General features: G+C 44.6%; 1 protein-coding gene across 1 annotated transcript; it reads right to left on the minus strand.

The window, feature by feature from the left end:
* Positions 1-11,788: 11,788 nt before the first annotated feature.
* LOC106112594 (bone morphogenetic protein 2-like) lies at positions 11,789-16,785 on the minus strand. Its single transcript, XM_055819031.1, has 5 exons — positions 16,314-16,785; positions 15,980-16,122; positions 15,110-15,226; positions 13,729-13,930; positions 11,789-12,280 (listed from the first exon to the last, which is right to left on the minus strand). Exons 1-5 carry the CDS (start codon positions 16,783-16,785, stop codon positions 11,838-11,840), a joined length of 1,377 nt encoding a protein of 458 aa, XP_055675006.1. The 3' UTR covers positions 11,789-11,837.
* Positions 16,786-21,035: the final 4,250 nt, after the last annotated feature.

Here is a 21,035-nt window from a genome sequence, read left to right on the forward strand (position 1 = left end):
CCCACAGCAGAGGAAGCAGAGAAAGTAGTGGCTAACCCCGTGCAACGAACTGCAAAAGCCAAAGGCAGAAAACTCCATGGTAGGTGCAAGTAATCAGAAGTAAAACTTTGCTGCTGCTCTTTGGGTTTTTTTTCTTTTTCTTTTTTTCTTTCTTTCTTTTCTTTTTTAAACGAATAGCACATTATCTCTTGTTCTTCCTTCCATCCATCCATCCATCTATCTATCCATCCATCCATCCATCCATCTATAGTCATTCATCTGTCTATCTGTCTGTCTAGCTATCTAATTATCTCAAATAATCCTTTCCGGAGCAAATAATTACATATTAAAAAAAAAAAAAAAAGCTTATAGCTAAGAATAAGCAGTTTAAACCCCCTCGAAATTATTCTGCCAAAATGAAACAGCAATAAAACCTAAAAGCTGTCTTCTTTTTAAAGCATCCAACACACTGGGAATCGTGTTCGGGTTGGAAACCAACGTCCTCGGCAAGAAAAACAAACTATTCAAATTTATATGCAGTCATATAAAAAATCCAGAAGGCAAATAAAAATAGTAATCCATACCTAAACCGAAGTAAAAATCACCAGTAAGTTTTGTGGGTATTTTGCACTGGAATAAGGTGCTGTGAGTTGTTGGCAGCAGAGACAGAAGGGCTCTGTGGAGTTCTGGAAGTGGCCAGATGTCTTTATATCTGTCTGCAGCATGCTCTGCCTCTCAGCACTTGCCTTTATAATCTCACGCATAATTGGCCTTAATCTGATTATTTCCAGCGCTGTCTACAGTGAGTAACTTGGATAGGTCTATTGGGCCCTACAAATGGCCCACGTGGTGTGCAGAGCAAGGGCGGGGGGGGGGGGGGGGGGGGAGAAAAAAAAGATGGAAAGAAAAAACCCGTCATTTCTCAGCAAACACCAGGAATGTGAACAGCAGCAACAAAATCCCATTATTTTCTGAGCGCTGGTGCTCCGGGTCTCGGCGGTCCCCGCCGGTCCCCCCCCCCCCCAACCCCCCCCCCCCTCCCCCCGCCTCTCCGGGGCGGCCCCGGGCTGTGGGGCCGGGGGGGCCCCCGCCGTGCCCTGCCGTGCCGTGTCGCCTGGACCACGGCTCTGTCAAAGCGCCGGATAATTGCCGCCGGATGGGTTTTGGGGGGCCGCTCTGCACACGCCTTGCCTTTCCAAGCGATCGTACCGCAGCAAAGTTTGATTTTGTTCACAGCGAGGGGTCCCTGGATTTATGCTCGCTTCCCGTCTGCAAATGATATGCGGCGGGACCCTTTGCAATTACTTTTAAAATGCATCCGAGACATAGGCTCAGCGGAGAGAGATGGCCCTTGCCTCAGCCCGGGTGAAAATTAGACTTTAAAGTACCCAGATGAAATTTTCAAGTCAGGGACGCGGGATTGGATCAAATCGCATAAACTGCAAAAAAAGCAAGTATAATGGCGCATAATTGGTTCTGTAATAGCATTACACAAGGATAATAGCCTGTTATGGCCCCCTGCACATTAAGTGCTTCCCTGGCGTAAAGCCTTTATGATATTAAAGGGGGAATATAATGATATTTTGGTTATTAAATGCGTGTAATTAATTTATGCACCACTGAAAATAAAGTTGGTATTATGACCCACTCAAGATGCATCAGAAGATGTAAGTCAGACAACTGTTGATAAGTTCTGGTGTCTATGTTTCGTCTAGACTGCTGATTTTATTTTGGAACAATTGCTGCTCCGGCAGACTACACAAATTTAATATTTTATAAACATTGTAATGTTCTGTGCAGGAAGGGCGAGCAAATCTACACAGGCTCTCTTAGATCTGATGGGAGTTTAAAGACATAGCACGTTCATACCAGAGCAAAGGAGATGGATACAGGCGATAAAGGTCCAGAAACAGACAGAGATTTTGAAGAGAAGATATCTTTTGAAAGTTATTCTGCATATCTGATCTCATCAGATAAAGACTAATAAGCCCTAGAAATATCACCTGCTCTATCTGCCTTTCACACTAGGCACAGATGCGGAAATTCGCCATATGTATATTCAAGCTGAAGTTATGTTTCAGTACTGTAAAGTATTGTTTTAGCAAAGCAAGGCAAGAATTAATTGTACCCACGATCCAAATTGATTTCATCTGATCTTATCCGTTCACCTATAATTTTAGCATACTAGTGATAGATTCAGAAAGCCGCATTCAAACGTGTTTATATATATATATACACACACACACACACATGCACACACACATACATATATTTACACGTATACACATACATAGATGCTTTTAGGGATACCTGTGTTTGACAACAGATACTGACTTACCATCCAGGCAAGTCTCTGAACAGCAAATATACTATGAATTGAGGCAAATTTTACAGGACTGTACAAGACCCAAGACCAATGTTCTGAATCTGACTGCACTCAATAATAGCAGCACAAGCTTTAGGTCAATTAACCTTAAAAGGAAAAACATAACCCAGAGGTGCCGGCTGGATCTTCCCTGCCAGCCTGTCCATCCCAAGCTTTAAAATCCATGCAGGACTGGTACGGCAGGATCCCTTTGCAGAGAGACAGATGTGCGTTTTCTCTGATGTTGGGAAGAGAGGAGTGAGAGAGTGTTTTATCATAAGAACCCCTAATAAAATAATAATAACTTCATTATGGCGCTCTACAGGCCTTGCTCTAGTCAGGGGGCTGCATTGCTCTTTTGGCTCCAAGACTCACTTTCCCCAGCAGTTTGAAGCCTGCAAGTTCAGCGCATTGCAGGAGGCAGAGAGGGTGAAATGGAGCACGGGGAAGTGCTCCAAGTCGCTGCTTTTTAAATAGAAGCAGAAGGACCCCAAACCTCAACAAGGGCAAGGCTCAACTTTCTCCCAAGAAGCAGCAGCTGCAAAACAAGGAGATAAATAAGCAACATACAACCCCCCACCCCTCGCCAGCTCGGTCCCTGTTTAATTTTAATGCACGAAAGGTGGGGTCGACATAATTAAAAGTTAGCGCCTGAGAGCCTTGGGTGCCGTTCGCGGGCGGCGGCAGCGGCGCGGCGCGTTTCAGCACCACGGAGAGCGCCCGCCGCTCCGCGCCCCTGGCAGCGCGCCGCGCCCGCCCGCTGGGCTGAGGCAGGGGACGGGGACGGGGACGGGGACGGTCCCTGCCCGGGCAAGGCTGGGATGCGGCCGGGGACGGTCCCTGCCCGGGCAAGGCTGCTCTCGGGCAGCGTCTGGTCTTTCCGTGTCCCCCGTGTCCCCTCTCTGCAGCCACTCTCCCGCGAAGCTGGGACCACAGGTAAAGAAAAAACCTCAGTACATTGCTTTCGATCACGGCTAGTAGGCAACCACTAAAACCAGGCTGCAGAATGAAATAACATAGAGGTGAGCTATAATATTTCAGCAAAAGATCCCTTTTAATGCAAAGTCCTTAAAGTCTTACATGCATACATCATCATTATTATTATTATTACTATTACTGTTATTTCTTCAGTATGAGTTACTGCAAGCAAAAGTCCAAGTAAATATAATTCTGGATAGATGTTTTGCTGATTGTGTCTGTCTTAAAGCAGAGCTGCCCCTGTGCTGCACACACAAACATACCTCTTCCTATTTTTCACCCATGACAATAAAACCTAGGACTGAACTGATGAACAAAATCACTGAATGGACGTTTTCCTTAAGAGCACTCAGCTTTGAGGGCATCATTTGTAAAACTCAAGAAAGTCTAAGTGGCTCAAGTTTGACGAAATGGCTCTCTAGCCTTTCCATGTCCAAGCACTTCCTTTCCCATGATTCCCAATACCTGACCACAAAAAAAGGCTAGCAGCTAAAAGGTTATTTTACCCTAATTCATGTGCAGTAAAATGTATTTTCCAATTAACCAAATTTGCCGATTTGTCCCGCTTGGACACTCTTATAATTTATAATGTAAAAGTGTTCTTTCTTTATCTAAAGACCAAGGTGACTGCTTTTAATTTTCTGTAACCTCTTTACACTTGATGTTCACCAGACTCATAATGTTAATTGGCTTCATATACGGATCATCAGTTTAATGAAGGAATAAATTCTATGTTGCTTTATGTCCCTCTGTTTTAACAATGATTGCTTTAATGAAGAATGTGATGTGTTTGAAATCAAAGCTGCAAAAGACATTAGAGGTGTTGTTTTCCTTTTTTTTTTTTTTTTTATGATGACTGAAATGCTTATTTCAAGCTAAAACCATGAGGCTTCCATATTTCAAAAGCTTTTATCTAAATAATTTTCCATGGAAAATACTGACACGTTCTTCAGCAAAAAACTTATTTTAAATTGTAAGCAGAGACTGAGAATAACACAGTTTTGTAATATAAACATCCCAAATATCTCTAAGCTGATTTTATACCACTGCAGTTTTCATTCAGAGTTTAAGTAAAACGCCTAGTGAGTTAAAAGGAGCTATGCTGCCTAAATACGGAGTATTTTGGGGTAACTAATACATCTCTGTCAATCGACTGTATTTCTATTGTTCACATGTAGATGAAGAAAATTATATGGGAGAAAGAATTGTCAGTTCACACACAAAAGCTCTGGGTTGCTGTAATCTGTTTCTCCCCATGGGAATTTTAGGATTTCGGAAGCAGGGGCAAAATGTAATGAAACATGGGCTTGTAGAGGTAGGTGACTGCAAATCAGAGCATCAATTAGGTCAAGCTGGAAAGCAGCAATTAGACCCAACTGCATGTGCTGGTTATACTAGCTACAGCAGGTTTAAAATGTACAAAGCAAATGCATTCTGGTAATTGAACTTTTACATTCCTGGTCCCATTTATAATGAAAGTAAGCCTTTTTTTTTTTTTTTTCTTCCTTCCCTTTAATGGGCAGTGCATATACTGAATTATTTTTTTTTCTCATTTGAGAGCTGCTGTCTGGACTGAAATTATATGATCCTTAGATGTGGGAACATGCAACATAGAAGAGGAAAGTCTCTAATCAAAGCCTGGGTCAGGGCTGAGCAACAATGGATTTGGACAGAAATTTCATGACATGGCAGAGAAGGCACATGAGAAGGAAAGGATATTAGCTTAAATTACATACCACTGAGAAGTCATTCATTGCACCAGTCCTGATCCCATGACCTCTTGAGTTGATGTCCCCACAAGTATTATATTCATTCCATTCAGGTCACGCCAAGCTTCAAGTAGACACACGCACATCTTCTTCTCCATCTGCCACACATTACTGTGTCTAAAAGAACAATGTGTTTCTTTTCAGAGCTGGCCAGAACTACAGTCCTATGGCCAGAACTATATGAACACTCAGAAGACAGCCCATAAACCATACTTTGCCCTCCCTCCCTGTGAAGAACAACAAGGTACTTTGTGGCGTCTCTAGTGGCAGAGAGGGTTAGGCTGCCAGAAGCCTTATTCAATAGCAAAAGTTCTCTACCCAGAGTCATGCCTTTACAAAACCTGTGCCTGGTCCCTGCATTGCTTACCATTTGAAGTGACTCAGAGTGCAGGCTGAGACTATGCCAGGGTTTGCTGGGGCAAAACAGCACTGGTTTTCAGGAGGATTGTCTGTTTTTTTAGTGACGACTTCATATAAAGGCGTTTCTTCCCAGATGTGCTCTTTCCCACTAAAAAGAGTCTTCTAACCAAGATCTGTGAGGAAAGACTTTCAAGGGATCAGCTATAAGAGTGAGGAAAAAGTAGTAGCATTACTTGAAGGTAGGAAAATGAGATACAGGAAGACTAATTGATTTGCTCAAGTTGTCCATAATGGACAGCTACTGCAGAATAGAGCAGCAAACTCAGACTGTGTAAGTTAACATCTTAAACATTTGACCTTGGCTTTGGAGAAAAGTTTTTCCCAGAAGAAGCTGCTCCGGCTTACCAGAATCCAATGTCTTTGAAAATTGAAGAGATCTCAAATGAATGTGGATGCTATGATTATTGACATTATTTACCCTGGTCAAAGGCAGAAAAGTGATTTCCTGTTGCCTAGAAAAGGTACCCAAAGCTACTAGAAGATTGAATGCTGTGGAGGTCAAAGTTGAAAAATTGAAAGACACATGGTATCTCATATTTAGGTTTGCACTTTCTTTGAATCGTCCTTTTTCTTCCATGGACTTGCCAGTTTATTTGGAATTTTTCAGGTGCTTGCAAGTCTCAGGAACTGGTCCCTGAAATATATGTCAGTTTACCAAGCTAGGTTTTTGCAAGCAGATCTGAAGCAGGGTACTGGGATTTAAGCCATAACACCGCTTTCTGTCATGAGGCCTGGATGCACAGCATCACCAAATCATGGTTTCAGTTCAAGGCCAATCACATCTCAGTAACAGGCCATTTTTCCACTTAAAGGCAAAACTACAGGTTTTGTTTCCTAAAACCAAGACAGGCTGTGATCTAGCTCTGAAATAGGGCAGTTAGTATCTGCATTAATCTATAGATCCTTGTGGCAACAGAAAGTTAGCAGTCCCTCTTATTCTGTTCATGGCTTCTAGCAATCAACCTAGTAGAAAGAAAGAAAACATTTAATTAGCTGCTTTAAGGCACAATTGTCTCATTCTCCAAAGGTCAATTCACACCTGCTAACTACTCTCCTTGGAGGTGGGCTACACTCAAGGCCAGAATGGGAGAATAGGCCTAGGTGTGACATACTTTTGCATGAAGCCATTGAAATGCACCCTCCGGATGTGACAATGTTCTCAAATTAGCCCTGAGCACCCCACCTCAGTTATTGGTAAGTAAGTAGTAACTGCTTTGGGAAGCAGTTTGGGATGAACCAGGAGGGAGGCTGCCTCTGTACATGAAGGCATGTGCCCATGTGTGCACCTAAGAAAGAACCCACATGTATACATGCATATGCTCTTATGTATTTGCATGTGTGATCTTAAAGGGACTGGAGGTAATCTGGAGGGTTCAGTCTCTCTGGGAAATCCCTGGAATTTACGATAGGCACCCAGTTTCTCTCCTCTCTTTTTAGGAGACAAGCTCCAGGGCTATGAATCAAGTACCATGGGTTTTTCAAGTAAAGCACAGAAACGTCCCATTTCCTGCAGGAAGAACAGGAACTATAGTAACTACTCTTGGCAGTCTGGAAACGACTCAAGAGCATTCCTAACTGGATGCCTCATACCGAATATCATTTTCAAGCCTGCAAAGCAGACAGAATAGACCTGAGGCCTTTCAGCTGCTTACAGCATTGCTGTGCTCCAGCTTCCTCAGGGCAGGCATATTTAAGTTATCTTCCCCTTCACAAAGGAAACCATCCCAAACCAAATTCCCCAAGCCCATCCCTTCTGCCTTACCCACCCCCACAGGCCATCCCCAGCACATGCCTCCTCCCGCTTCAGTGCTCAGAAGCACCTTTCCATCATCTGTATCTTGTGACAGAAACACCACAGAAATCCCTTAAAACAAACAATTCTACAAGCAGGAGACCGTGCAAGTCTGATCTCTTGTGGATCTGTGCTCTTTACCATTAGTTCTCCACCACAACATACTCAGATCCTACTACCATCCCACTGCAGTGCTCCTGGGACTAGGTTTAGTGCTGTCCCCACCTTATGTGATAACTGCACATACCTCACATACCTGGACCTCTTTGGTTGCAAACCCTGGCCAAATTCATTATCATGGGGTTAAGCATAACCCTGCAGCTTTACCAGGGGGTTGGATTCTCTTTCCAGGCATTGTCTGAGTCTTTCTGCCTCTGAAATCCTGCTTTCCACATGCTTGTGGGTATGAAATGCAAGGTGTGTTGTTTACCATAAGAGAATCACACTGTTCTCATGCTACGGAGAGGATACAGAGATCCATGAGCTGTCAGAGATCCAAGCCTGCAGCCCTTCAGTTGAAGAGCTGAGTGCAGTACAGATGTACCACCATGGATGGCTGATAGGGCACTCCACCACTGCCAGCCACCAGCTGAGCCAGCTCAGACAGCCCCACACCTGCTGTAGCTGTGCCTTCAGTGAGGCTTGGAGCTGGAGACAGGAGAGAGATGCTGCAAGGCTTTCAGTCCTTTAATGTGGGACTTCTCCTCTGTATACCTCCAAATTTCAGTCTCTGGGGTGTTGATGCTTTTGGTGGCATCTTGCATATAAAATCTGTGGTCATTCCTTTTTGTTTCTGCTCTTTACACGGGAGAGGTCTTCAGGGCCAGGTGTACTCCTCATTGGTCTCAGTACAGTATTTCTCACAACAGGGTTTACCACCAGCCTTGCTTCTGCTTGCTGCTGTTGTGATGCAACATGTATTAACAATGCACAATCTGAGCCACCAGTCCTTTTCCAGATTGCCCATGCTGAAGATTACTCCTATTCCCTCCAAAACCCTAGCTATTGCTTTTTGTTATGCCACCTAAACATATGATCTTCTGATTAAACCAAGACTCCAACGTGTGGCATTTCTAATTTTGGAATTCTTACTTATTTCAGTTAATGAACAAGAAAATACACCTTTATGCTAACACGAGACAGAAAGAGAGATGGGGAGGGGTCAGGGAGAGAGAGAAGCATACTTGTGCTTAATTGTTATTCTAATTACAAGTTCTGGTGTAGTGTAAATTTTTTCCCTTGGCATTATTATGATCCTCATTTCCTTACAAAGTCCAGGATAAACAATTCCAATATATTTTGTTTTAATTATCAGGGTTTAATGGGGCATAATGAGAGTATGTTGAGTGGTGCAGAAAAAAATAATTTAATGTGTGCAGAACTACTGAGTGCTCCTAGCTTGGCTGTGCATATTCACCTATTGTAGGGCAACACTATGTTAGCTAATATGCAATTTGCCCATCATTTATTTATTAATCAGACTTGCTTTTCAATAGAAATTTTTCCTTTTTTCCCCTGGCATCTGAAACAAGAAGAAAGCCATTAAAAAGTCCTGGTAAAAATGGGCAGTTCTCTGAGTCAAGCAATGAAGGATGCAGCTGATACACAGCTGATGGTGCTAGAAGCATCTGTCATGTCATGGACAGAAGATTGGAGTGTGCCGGACATAGAACCTGCCTCAGCCACTCCGTTCCAAATGCAGTCCTTCTACAAGCATTGTTTGGCAGTGAAAACTTCTGGCTCTGGTTCCTGGGGCCCCTACCAAAAGAAGCATAGATAACTATCAGAAGTCACCATTCCGAAATTACCTTGTCCGGACTCTCACTGTAGACACATTTCCCCATTCCCAAGGTGTGGCTCCTACAGATTTAAAACACCACAGATACTTCTGCAGTTAAAAGGGAAAACTGCGGAACAGCAGCATGGAAAATAAATCAGCAAAGTGAGATTGTGACCCTTTATGCTTTCCAAGGTCCCTTTTTGCCAAAGGCAAAAATCTGAGCCCATGCAGCAGTTAGCATCACCCTGCTACCAGATTTATACTCCACTCTACCAGGGTGACCGTATACCAAGATCAAAACACCCTGTTCTCTCTCCCTGCCCCAACTCAGAAGTTTTACATAGAAGATTTTGCCCATTTGTTTGGGAATTCTGAAGACGAGGCAGTGTGCTCAGCACGGCGATGACGGGCTGTTCTGTGGAAAGGATAAATACTTTTTTTCTGCTATGCCAGGCACATGCAGCAGGTTTGAAACATTCAGTCGTACTGAAGACCCTGTGCCTGTGCCGTATAGCTCCACACCACCAGCTCAACACATGGTCTGCTGAATGGAAATAGAGGAGCTGTATCACAGCCTGTTTCCCTGGCTTGGGGGAATCAAGCCTTTTGTACCTAACAAAATTGAGCTTTCTGAACACTTCACTGCCTGTTCCAGTCTGGACTAAGCACCAAATCCTCACCTTAACCACTGCTCTCAGCAGCAAGACCTGCTTTTGGAGCTGTTCTGACAACAGAGTATCACGGCTCTGCTGATACTTACCCTCCATACCATTCCAGGGAAAAAAAATAATGGCAGAAAACCCTTCTGTCCACACTGACCCACGGATGCCATCCTTTCTTTCCAAATCCTTGTCATGCTCAGGCTCCTCTACTCCACATATTCCAGGCTACAGTTCTGATAAGCACATGCCCTACACGTATGGCACAGCATATATTGTACCTGTGAACAGTTATTTCTTTTGTCCTGGCTTCCTAACTTAGTGAAATTTTAATGAAGGCATCCTAAGATTTACAACATGCATCAAAATAACGCACCAAGAAAACTGAAACCATCTCAGGTATGTTCAGTTTGGGACCTCCACGAGCTAGGCTTTGTTACCAGCACAATGTGTGACCAACCTGAAGGGCTTTAGTCTTTGTGCCTAACTCAAGTGAGAGTTACAAGAAGCTTCAATGTGAGTTTCACTTCAGGAAAAATTACTGGACCCTCCTCCCTGAAGGGTGACACACCCATTCTGCTTATTCATTGTACTCCTTGACATGGAGTCAGAGGACTGGATACAGTGTCCTCTGAAGCCAATAGGCACATCCTCTCTTCTGGAAAAGTATTTGATTCATGATTCTAGGAAGGATGTTCCAAAACAAAACAAAAACCCAGACCAGTGTTACATTACATTTATTTGAAAATTATAATTTTCTATTACAAATTAAGTTAAAATACTCCAAGTGTTTGGGTTTTAAATAAAATAGATTTATTACAGAAATCAGTATTTACAGAAAGAAAAAATTTACATAATTTCATCTTTTTTTTTTTTTAAAGAATGTCACTGGAGTAAAAAAATTCTCCATGAAGTTTCTACTCACAGGAGGCATCACGTTCTGTGAGAAGTCAGCCTCCTTCAAGGATTAATGGAGGCAACAAACCTAACCAGGTTTAAGTTACAACTCTGTGAGTTGACTGAGGAACTGCAATGGGCTGGTTCCCTGCATTAAATTGTAGCAAGACTGAAAGACCTCAGGAGGCCCCCTTCCAAGTCTATGTCCTATACTTTGAGGAAGAATGGAAGGGAACAGTGAGCACCTTCCATCAGACTTGCCTCAGATACAGGACCAGGCCAGCATCCAGTATGTTCTCACAAGCCTCCAAAGCTTAGTGGTCTTCTTTCTTCCTGCTAAATGACGGGGATTCTGACCCAAGCTTAGGATCCCATTGTACAGCCACTGTATAAATACACAAAGGCAATCAATTTCTGCGGCCACACAGCCTAACAGCCACAGCAGACCATGGTGGAAGAGAATGATTTTACAAAGAAGGGGACTGGCTGACTCTATCATACAGAGGTGTGGCCCTGCATCAGAAGCCAGATTTGCTGATTCTCAGACAAATACTGATGTATGTGTTCCCTCAGACTGGCTAGCAAGTCCCATGGGGACTTACAAGGTCTCTGCATTTGGTAGGCTACAAAAGAACAGGGGGAAGACGTGCATTTCTGGGTAATGCATGAGCTACAGATAATAGAGGCCTCTGACATTAGCTCTGGGCTAATCCTGGGCTCCTGAAAGCTCTACGCAGGAGTGTACATACCCACTGGATCATGCAATCAAAACTGAGTAAGGCTGTGTTACTAAGAGACCTGCACCTGGTCCTGGATGGAAGCAGGATACCATGCCTGTTAAATGATAGGAAACTCTGAGTCTTAATATACAGAACAAGACCTTAATTTGAACAGTCAGCTAACTGGGTTTCAATTCTTCCACATAGCAAGTTCCTGTTTTTAATGGTTTCCTCTGGTGTACTGGCACTCAAAGAGCTCTCCACGCAGGTCACCATACCCTAGAGAAGCCCATGGCTCTTTGACAGCCAGCCTTAAACATGGTTCCACAGAGCCACGGTGAGGGGAAGAAGATCTGAAGCACAGCTGCGTTTCTGGCTCTCCTGCCCTTTAAACTGAAATGCCATCTCCCTTGGTATTATCAGTGGCAAATGGGGAACTGAATCCAAGTGCACACCAAATGCAGACAAAAGAGGTCCTGCTAATGACAACCACACCTTGTTGCCACCATGTCTTTATAATTTTTAAGGACCACATTCTCTTTGTCATCAAAGTAGAGAAGATTGAGGGACTTCAATTCATCTGGCACACAGCAGGGCGTGCTAATATCTTGAGACAGTTTAAGTGTATGGACTATGGACTGAACTGTAGCATGATTTGTTGCATTTAGACTTTCCCCCAAGGGGAAGAGACAGGATCCTTTGCAAGAAAATGCATTGTATCCATTTGGGTAAATAATCCATCCTGACCAGCCAATAGCATGGAAGTCAACGTAGAATTCCCTTCGATGACATGCTGTTACCTGGCTTTCGGCAGAAGGGAGTGCAGCAGCTCGAGGTCTCCTGCTCATGCTTGCACTGCTGCTTTCGATGATCTGAGTTTCACGAGGCATGTGTGAAGCATCATTTTTGTCAGGGTTCATCTCTGGTTCTGAAAGGAAGTTGCATGTTAATCTTTCTCAAAAGAAATTAATTTCCTAAGTACAGTATTCTGTATGAAAGTCTATTCCACAAATCTACATCAAAGTCTTCAGACGAGATTTTAAAATTACACTTAAACTGTGACAGCACCAGAAGGGGTGTGTATTCAACTGCTGTCACGCTGAGCAGTGCTAACAGAGGCTGGAAATAATGCCTTTTTCTTACGCATACACTTGCAAAACAGAGTGTGCTCTTGTAAAGTAATATTTAAAAAAAATAAATTCAATTTTGGATCTGAAAACACTACCACCACTTTTATGGAACTCTGCTAGAGAAGGAAGCTTACCGATAATAGGTTTGCTTTCTTAAAGTATCTTTTGAGAAGTCCACGGAGACCACAAGATCCATGTACAGAGGCTGCAAACCACTAATATACAGGCTGGTGGGAGAACTACCTGTGCAGATCCACTGACCACAAATAACAAGCACGTCAACGGAGCTTCTTCAATGAGAAATGGGTATCTACTTGCTCGGTATCTCGTATAGAGCTTGATTCTCATTGGATCCAGGAATTCACTATAAAAATTTTATTTGGAAAACAAACAGGCCAGCCTCATTTTTGTTTTTAATCAATCTAATCACCTACTTCTTAATACTGATGCAAGTCCTACCTAGTTTCTTTCTAGTACGAAAATGCAATGATTTACCAGAAAAACCTGCAACCCCAAAAGAGAATAATTTCTGCCCCTCCTCCAGCTTTTGTTCTTTGGATTTATCAGGCTCTAAAATCCAACTACAGCTGGATTTACTGGAAGACCAGTGGGAGAGGTAAGGCACTATGTTTTGTAATTTAAAGGACGAGGCGTTGTCTTTGATGAAAGCAGCCTTTAGTCACAATGCTAATTAGTCACTGAAGTTAAATAGGTGCTTAAAAACCAAGCCAAGGACAGAGAGGCTTAAATTGCTTATTTAACAACCTCTTCTACTCTTGAAAACCGCACTTAATAACTCTACTTACAGTTACTTTACCAGCATTTTCACAAAGTTTTCCAGGTCACTGGTTTTTTTTAGCCTAAAAATAACCTACAATTTTCATGCACACTTCACCACCACAAAAAAGAAATATAAACAGTAATTAATTCCCCCTCCTCCCCAACCCAACCTAATAGAACTTCCACCCCTTTACAAACAAAACAAACCAGATTCCCCCTAGGCTTTATGAGTATGTCCTGCAAACACGTTTTTTCTGAGGGGAAAGGCAACTTAAGGTGCTGGGTGACCTATTAGCATGAGCTATCAGATCAAACTCTGATCAGTGACAAAGCTGAACTTCAAACCTGTTCAACACTGCAAGTAAATACTGAGATTAGGTATACATGAGGCAGAAGATAACAGAAGATGAACAGGGAGTTCATATTCTACAACACAGCTGCTGCTCTCGCGTGAACTTACTTGTGGAAGAGGGCGCAAAGCTGGAAGACCTCCGTTTGTTACTGTTGGTGAAGAGGACAAGGAAAGCATTTCTAGTCGCCTGCAAAGCACCCTGGCTCTTAGCAAACTTAACCACGTTGTGCTCAATTCTGTTGTTGAATACATGTGTTGTAGTTATCAAAAAGCCATGGTTGCAGCTGCTGTTTCCAACCCACTTGGAAACCTGGTAATGACAGGGAAATGAAAAAATATTGTTTCAATATTCTTATTACAGCATTATGATTAAGCAATGTTTATATTAGGAAAAGGGAACAGGCAACAAGCTAGGAGAGCATAAGAACGTATATTATGACAGAAATAAGGTAACTGTATAGCTGAGACTCAATTGAGTTTAATATTTAAACCAGTAATTCAACATTTAAAAATACAAAATACCATATGCATTCCCCAAAGCTACATTTACAGGAAAATAATTAATTTCAGAAAATTTAGTAGTGAACAGATGAGTCCAGGAGTTAAAATTAACATTAAAATAAATCCTCTCTGACTTTAGTCAGGAATTTATTTTTCATAGCAATCTTAATAACAAAGTAATATGAACTCTCCAGACTTTCCACACTATTAAAACTCATTTAAATCTAACAAACATTGCATTTGAAGAAACCAACCCTGCAACTGAGCAAGTTTATCTAATAGTTATAATTGCAGACTAATAGATAAGGCTAGGCCACTCTCAAGCAGGGCTATCATGACCTGAGATGCAACTCAACCACTCATCAAAGCATGCTGGTTTAGTCTGATCATAAAGCTCAGGCAATAAAAAACACTGTCCGAGAGTACAGATTTAAATCCAAGAAACCGTATGCTTTAAACCACGTTTGGCTTTTTGCTGTGGAAAGGCACTCACATACTATTACAGTTTAAGGATATCTATAAAACAAATCTTGAAACTGAAGAAGTCTACAGCAGAAGTTAAATGAAAAACAATGGAACCATGATAAATTCCAGAAACAGAACGTTAAAGCACACTGCTGTGTAGTAATGCCACCAGAATAAAAAGGAGAAATGAAAACCTACTTGTAGCACACAATCAGTGGCATCTCCTTTGGCAGCCTAAACAAGTTTTAATCACAATGACATAATTGGCCTGATGTCCCTCCTATGGACTAGGTTTGGGTTACTCAATTCTCATCATGCCTGTGCTGCTAGTGGCATACAAACACTTCTCCTTTATTTCAGGTAGCACCAGGTGTACTTTTAAGTGTTAGAAACTTCTCCTTCTGCTTCTGTCTTTCAGTTTGAATTGACCGCAATACCTAGCATAAATACAATGCTGGAGTTACGAGTTGTCTGTAATCTTAAGAGATGTAGAATTAAAATTCAGACAGAATTCTCTGCTTACTGTCTCCGTGACGTTGAATACTTCCCAGCCTTCTGTGTACATGGACAACAATCTTGATGCAATGAGATGTCTTTTCTGTGGCTTACTTCCATTCTCCAAAAGCTCATACAGTTCCACCTTGATGAGAGCAATAAAACAAAACAGTAAAGAAATGAAACCAACTACTTTTCCAGCAAAATAAGGAGGATGAAAATTATCACACTTCTGCCACATCATAGCTGTAAAACTGTTCCGTCATTCTAAACCAGGCAAAAAGTAGTTTTGAGACAGTTTAACAGAAAACCAAGTATCGCTCCATACATCTAGGTGTGTTCTGTACACATACTTCTACACGTGCAGGATAGTAGACTGTTTGATATTACAGAAAAATATCCTGACCATCCCCTTTTCTTTCTATATTGATTATCTGCTGCCATGAAAGGCTTCTGCTTCCCCACATCTTTGTCTTCAGGTTTCCAAAAAGCCCCATCCTGCATTTTGCCAAAAGAACAGACTCAGTATCAGAGTCCTCACCTGCCCTATTTTCCTATGAATCCCTGAGGGCTACTATTATTTTCTGGAGCCGCTCAAACAGATAAATTTCGATTTAAACTTTAAAACATCTCAAATCCCAGAAAAGCACGGTCCGGCCTGAGCCAGGTCCGACGGCGGTACCTCGGGGGGGAGCCGCCTGCACAGCGCGCAGCGGCCAGCACGCTGCCACAGCCAAGCCTTGCGCCTGCTCGGCACGCTGAACGCGAAGGAAAAGTGAGTATGGCAAACAAATAAAAGTAAAAATAACGCAGGCTGACGTGCTAAGTGGTCGCCCTCCCCGTTTGCAGCCCGGTTAGCAGCGAAGGCGCCTGCGCTGGACAGGCGGTTCCCGCTTACTTTGCAGAAGTGCCTCACGCCGGCCCCCGCCGCGCGGCCCCGCCGCAGCCCGAAGACGCGGAGCTCGGCCCGCAGCACCCGCTCGCTCCTCTCCACCGCGCCGACGTCGAAGTGGAAGCGGTGCAGGTCCGCGCCCAGGGGGACTGGAAAAGAGCCTCCCTCAGGCACACGCAGGGCCCCGCACTGTCACCCGCGTTCCCGCGGCGGCCGCCGGCCCCGCTGCGCCCCGCCGGGGTCCCGCGGCGGGCACCGGAACCCCCCGCCCGGCAGGTGCCGCCGCTGCGGGGAACTGCCCCGGCGTCGGGCCCCCGGCCCCGGCCCGCCCCCGGCCCACCTCGGTCCTCGAAGCTGCGCACCACGTCGCCCTCCAGCAGCCCCGGGGCGCGGCTGATGCCGTTGGCGTCGGCCACCGCGTTGAAGAGATCCACCATGAACTGGGGCGGCCGCTTGCGGGGCAGCACGTCGGGCGGCAGCGCCTCGATGTCGAAGACCTCCCGCAGCCGCTGCAGGGCGGCCGCCAGGACCCCGTCCCGCGGCGCGGGGACCAGGGGCAGGCCGCTCGCCGCCGGCAGGCTCAGCAGCCAGGCCAGCCCCAGCCCCAGCCCCAGGCGCAGCCGGCGGGCCGCCGTGCCCGGGTGCTCCGCCGTGCCCGGGTGCTCCGCCATGGCCGGGTGCCCCGTGCCGCTCCGCGGCGGTGGCCGCACGGGGCTGGGGGCGCCGAGGCGAGTGCGCGGGGCGCCGGGCAGGGTGCGCAGCCCGACGGCCGCTTCCCGCGGGGGTGGGCGGGTGCGCCGCGCCCGGGCCATTAAGGGCCCTTAACGGCTGAATGGGGCATCGCCGCTCGCTCGGGAGCACCGGGGGCCGCCGGCCGGCCCCGGGGCACCGGCTCTTGCTTTCAGGGGCAGCTGAGAGCCTGCAAAGGAAACCGCGCTTACGGAACGCTTATTCTGCAAGTTATTTTTTTGTTTGGGTTCTTTGTTGTGATGTTTAAAAAAAAAAAAAAAAAAGGGGGGGGCTTTGATTTGGACATTGCTGAGCCCCGGCGCGCTTTTTCTGTCATTGCCACAGCAATAAACCGTGCCCCCGGGAATGCGCGTGAGCCGCGCCCGCTGCAGCTACAGGGCCCGCGGGGGACCCAGGGTGCGCGGCGGGGCCTGGGGCCGCCCTGCGGTGCGGCAGGAGCTGCCGGGCTCTGGAGTGACCAGCGGTAGGGGCGGGCACAGGCATCCTGAAAGGCTGTTTTAAGGCCCAAACCGAACCAGCTTGTCCTAGTTTGCCGTTTTCACCCCTTGGGTTGATGGAGTTCCACCATCCCACACACCCCAAAGAAAGCCCAGCCAAAACAGCAAAGCACCAATGCCGAACAAACCCAGATCCTACGCATCCCCTGTACTAGTCCTTCCTAAGGCAGTCTGGCAACTTACTAAGGAGCAGTTCCACATTGCTGATGGTTTCACACAGCAGTGCCTATCATGCTTGTGTCACACGGCCCCATGTCCCCTTTCCAGGCAGGAAAGCAGAGGGAGGTGGGATACTGGGCAGGCAGAACTGTCCTCTGGCTGCCCTGCTTAGGCACACTTATGTTAGACAGGGGCGCTTGCACTGAGCAAGCGTGTGGGCCCATAGGGGAACGAGGTAGTGACAAAGAGGCTGCAGTTCCACATGCTCCCAAACTAGCTGTTGGAAGGGAAAAATTAAAAGGTTTTATCTAGATTGTTCAAAGAGCTGTGATGCAGGAATTGCTCACCTTTTGCTGCTCTAAAGCTGGAGTTCCTGGGGCACTTGGCCACGCAGCTCTTCAGCTCCAGACTTCCTCCTACTGTCACTCGTTCCAGCCTTCAGCTATTATAGGTACATGTTTGAAAAAAATGTGTGTAGTTCTTATTGCTACGTTTTTTTCACTAGGAGAGAAGCTTGCTGATCCCATTTGCCACTTGAGGTGCAGAGGAATGATGGAGGAAAATGAGAAGCAGCGATGGGTTAATCAGACCAGTGTAAACAGCACTGTTGCTGCACATAAAACTACAGCCAACTGAGATCCTCAGAACCCTCCAGTTGTCTTCTAAAGGCTGCAGGTATCTCCACTCATGGCTAACAGCAGTGCTGAATTAAGTAATATCCATTGAACTACCTGCCTGCGAGCATAGAAAGAGACAAGTAAGATGTGAGAAATCATCAGAGTGTTTCTCAGTCATCCTAAAAGCTTTGTTTCCACTCCACTGCTTCTTCACAGGCTTATCCTCACAAACCCTACCCTGCCCTTGGGCCTCTTCATTTGCTCCTAGTATCCTCCCTAGGCATATACCTCCATTTTTACTCTCATGGTGCTGCTTCCAGACATTAATGTCTGGAAACACATAGCTAGGGTTCCCAAACAACCTTAACTCTGCCCTAGAGGCAAAGATTTATGAAGAAATCCTCTCTGTTTAATATAAGCTGGGACCACAAACAACAAAATGCCTCAATCATAGTAGTGCAACTGCAGAAATTCCAGCCTACAGTTAGCCAAACATAACCCACTGAGTGCTGTGTTCTTTTATTTTCATATTTCTGATTAGGCAAACAACATAATGAAAGCCTTGCTCCCTATTCTTTCGTAAGACTGTATGACTCACCACTTATGTAAGCTTTTATGCAGGAGTTGGTCACAGCTCCACTGATGATACTACGTACTGGTTTGCAATTAGTGCAAGGCTCAATCCTCCCTGTTCTGTACAATAAAAATAGGTTCTCTCAACTTACATGTTGTGAGCAGTGTGGCTTTGGGAACCCAGGAAAAGCAGGGAATCTGTAGAGAACCAAGACAGGTAGTTAATAACTTAAAATTTTAGGTGGATTCTCTAAAGAGTTCAGCACTGGCATCGCTTTTCCTACACTTCCTCTCTGAAATGACTGGATAAACAGCTTGGAGGGTTGAAATAGTTCAAAATTATCTGGCTTTCAAGTGTAGCTTATGGGTAAGAGAGGTGGAATTTATTATGTGCCTTACTATATTATCTTTGATGCCATTATAGTTATCATAGGTCAACAATATTGAAAAAGCATGGTCATCACATGGTATCATCAGTGGACAGACCAAAATTTACTTGGGGGCCTTCGTTGTGCATTTCAGAACCTTAGCAAGACTGGTCTTAGATGCAACTCCAACCCTGCCATTCAGCTCAGAACAGACTCTCCCTCCTGCTATTAATTTCATGTTAGCACAAACAGTAAGAAACTAGTGGACAGAGCAGGCTGGAAGTTGCTCCTTTTCCAGCAGAGCTGCCTGACACTTCTCCATACACTCTCTGTGCAGGTTCTGTAGTTTCTGGTTTAGTGACTCACAACAGTTTTGTTGGTTTTTTTTTTTTTGGGGGGTGGGGTGGGGGAGCGTGGGGAGTGGGGGGTGTACACAAAAAAAAACCAACCAAAAAAGAACAAAACCTGGAGTAGTTCTCTGCTCCCTGAACACAGCAATTGTGCACTGCAGACTTCACTGCAGCTCTCGCAGGCAGGAAGCAAGAACATAGGGTATTTCACTCACTTCATAGCAGCTGTCTTAGACCCATTTGAAAAAGAAGAATGACCATTGCATGAAAGATGTCAGTCTTCTCTTTACTTTTAATGATAGCAGAGGCAGCAAAACCAGGATCACCAAGAGAAGTTAAGAATTAGTATGGAAAGCTTCATCTTCTAAGTCTCGGCTGAAGGAACAGGACTCTACCACATCAGCGATATTGTGTGAAGTGCGAGTGACGTCACCCCAGAGCCTAGAATAGCAATCCCTTGAGGGCTGGGTAGATGGAGAGAGCCACTGAGTTAGTAACCGTATATTCAGCATTTAGCTTGAATGTTGGAACAGGGAAATTATAAATGGCCCTAAGTAGCAGAGTGTTTTTACCATATATCTAATATATAAATACCTCTCCCAGAGGAGATAAACTCCCAAGCGCAGACTTGCTGGCACATCCTGACTCTAAGGCATGTGCCCTACTCAAGCCCTTCAAAAACTGGACTCTCAGCAAGTGTTGTGGTGAACTACAGTTGCTGAATTAATGACTTAGACAGAAAGATGCCATATTAATTCTGTTTTTTCAACCAGGACTTCTTTGCTGTCATTTCCTGAAGCATTTCCAAAATACTTGAAAGATTTCTTGCCTTCTCTGAAAAACTGCATCCATCAGATGGGGGAAACCAATGCAACAGGCAATGTAGCACCACATCCGAAGTCACTCGGAGGTTTGTATCAGGAGAATCCAGATCTCCCTGCTCCTAAAGGCCAAACAGGCAGATTACTCCACATTTTAAACCATCTCAGTGACTATGCTACCTAACTTAATTCCTTCATTTTTCTTCATGGTTTAAGTAATTTCTTGGCCCATACATTGGGAGTAAGTTGAGTTTGGATAAAGCTGCTCTGGGGTCTCTTCACATGAAATGTTTTCATCACCTTTATTTATCATTTGAGAAAGCATAGCTACCACCAGCACAAGAGACACTGCATCATCCTTCCTTGCTGAACCACTGAGGTATGGCTGTTCCACAACACCTCCTCCCTCCAAGAGACAAAACTGCTTAAACTGTTATTACTAGATTTGACATAGGAATCATAGCAGTATGTAAAAAGAATGCAAGTCAGGTATTATTCTACCAATGTTATTATTAATCTACCCAGTTCCTTCTTTTAAAAATAAAATTATGTCGGAAACAAGTGTCACCCTTTTGGAAGACCATTAGTCAAGTTACTGTTTTCTTTAAGGCTGTCTTGTCAAATTGCTGAAATTAATACTCCCTGTGACAGCTTTCGCTGAAGGACACATCCTGTAGCAGTAACTTTCGCATGGCTTTTTCTAGCTACACAGTGCCTGTATGGATATTGTTACTGAGAAAGTATGGCATATCATAATATGTGGAACTTTTTTTTCTTTTTTTTCTTTTTTTTTTAAAATAGATTTCAATGTGTAACATTTTAAAATCTACTGGAAAATTCCCTCCTTCCCCAGCGATGTTGTTAGGAGGATTCCTCCTAACTGCTCAGGAACTGCAGTATCTGCTCACTCTTAGCAAATGCAAAACA

Source organism: Falco peregrinus, chromosome 1 (genome assembly GCF_023634155.1).
Source record: "Falco peregrinus isolate bFalPer1 chromosome 1, bFalPer1.pri, whole genome shotgun sequence".
NCBI lineage: Eukaryota > Metazoa > Chordata > Aves > Falconiformes > Falconidae > Falco > Falco peregrinus.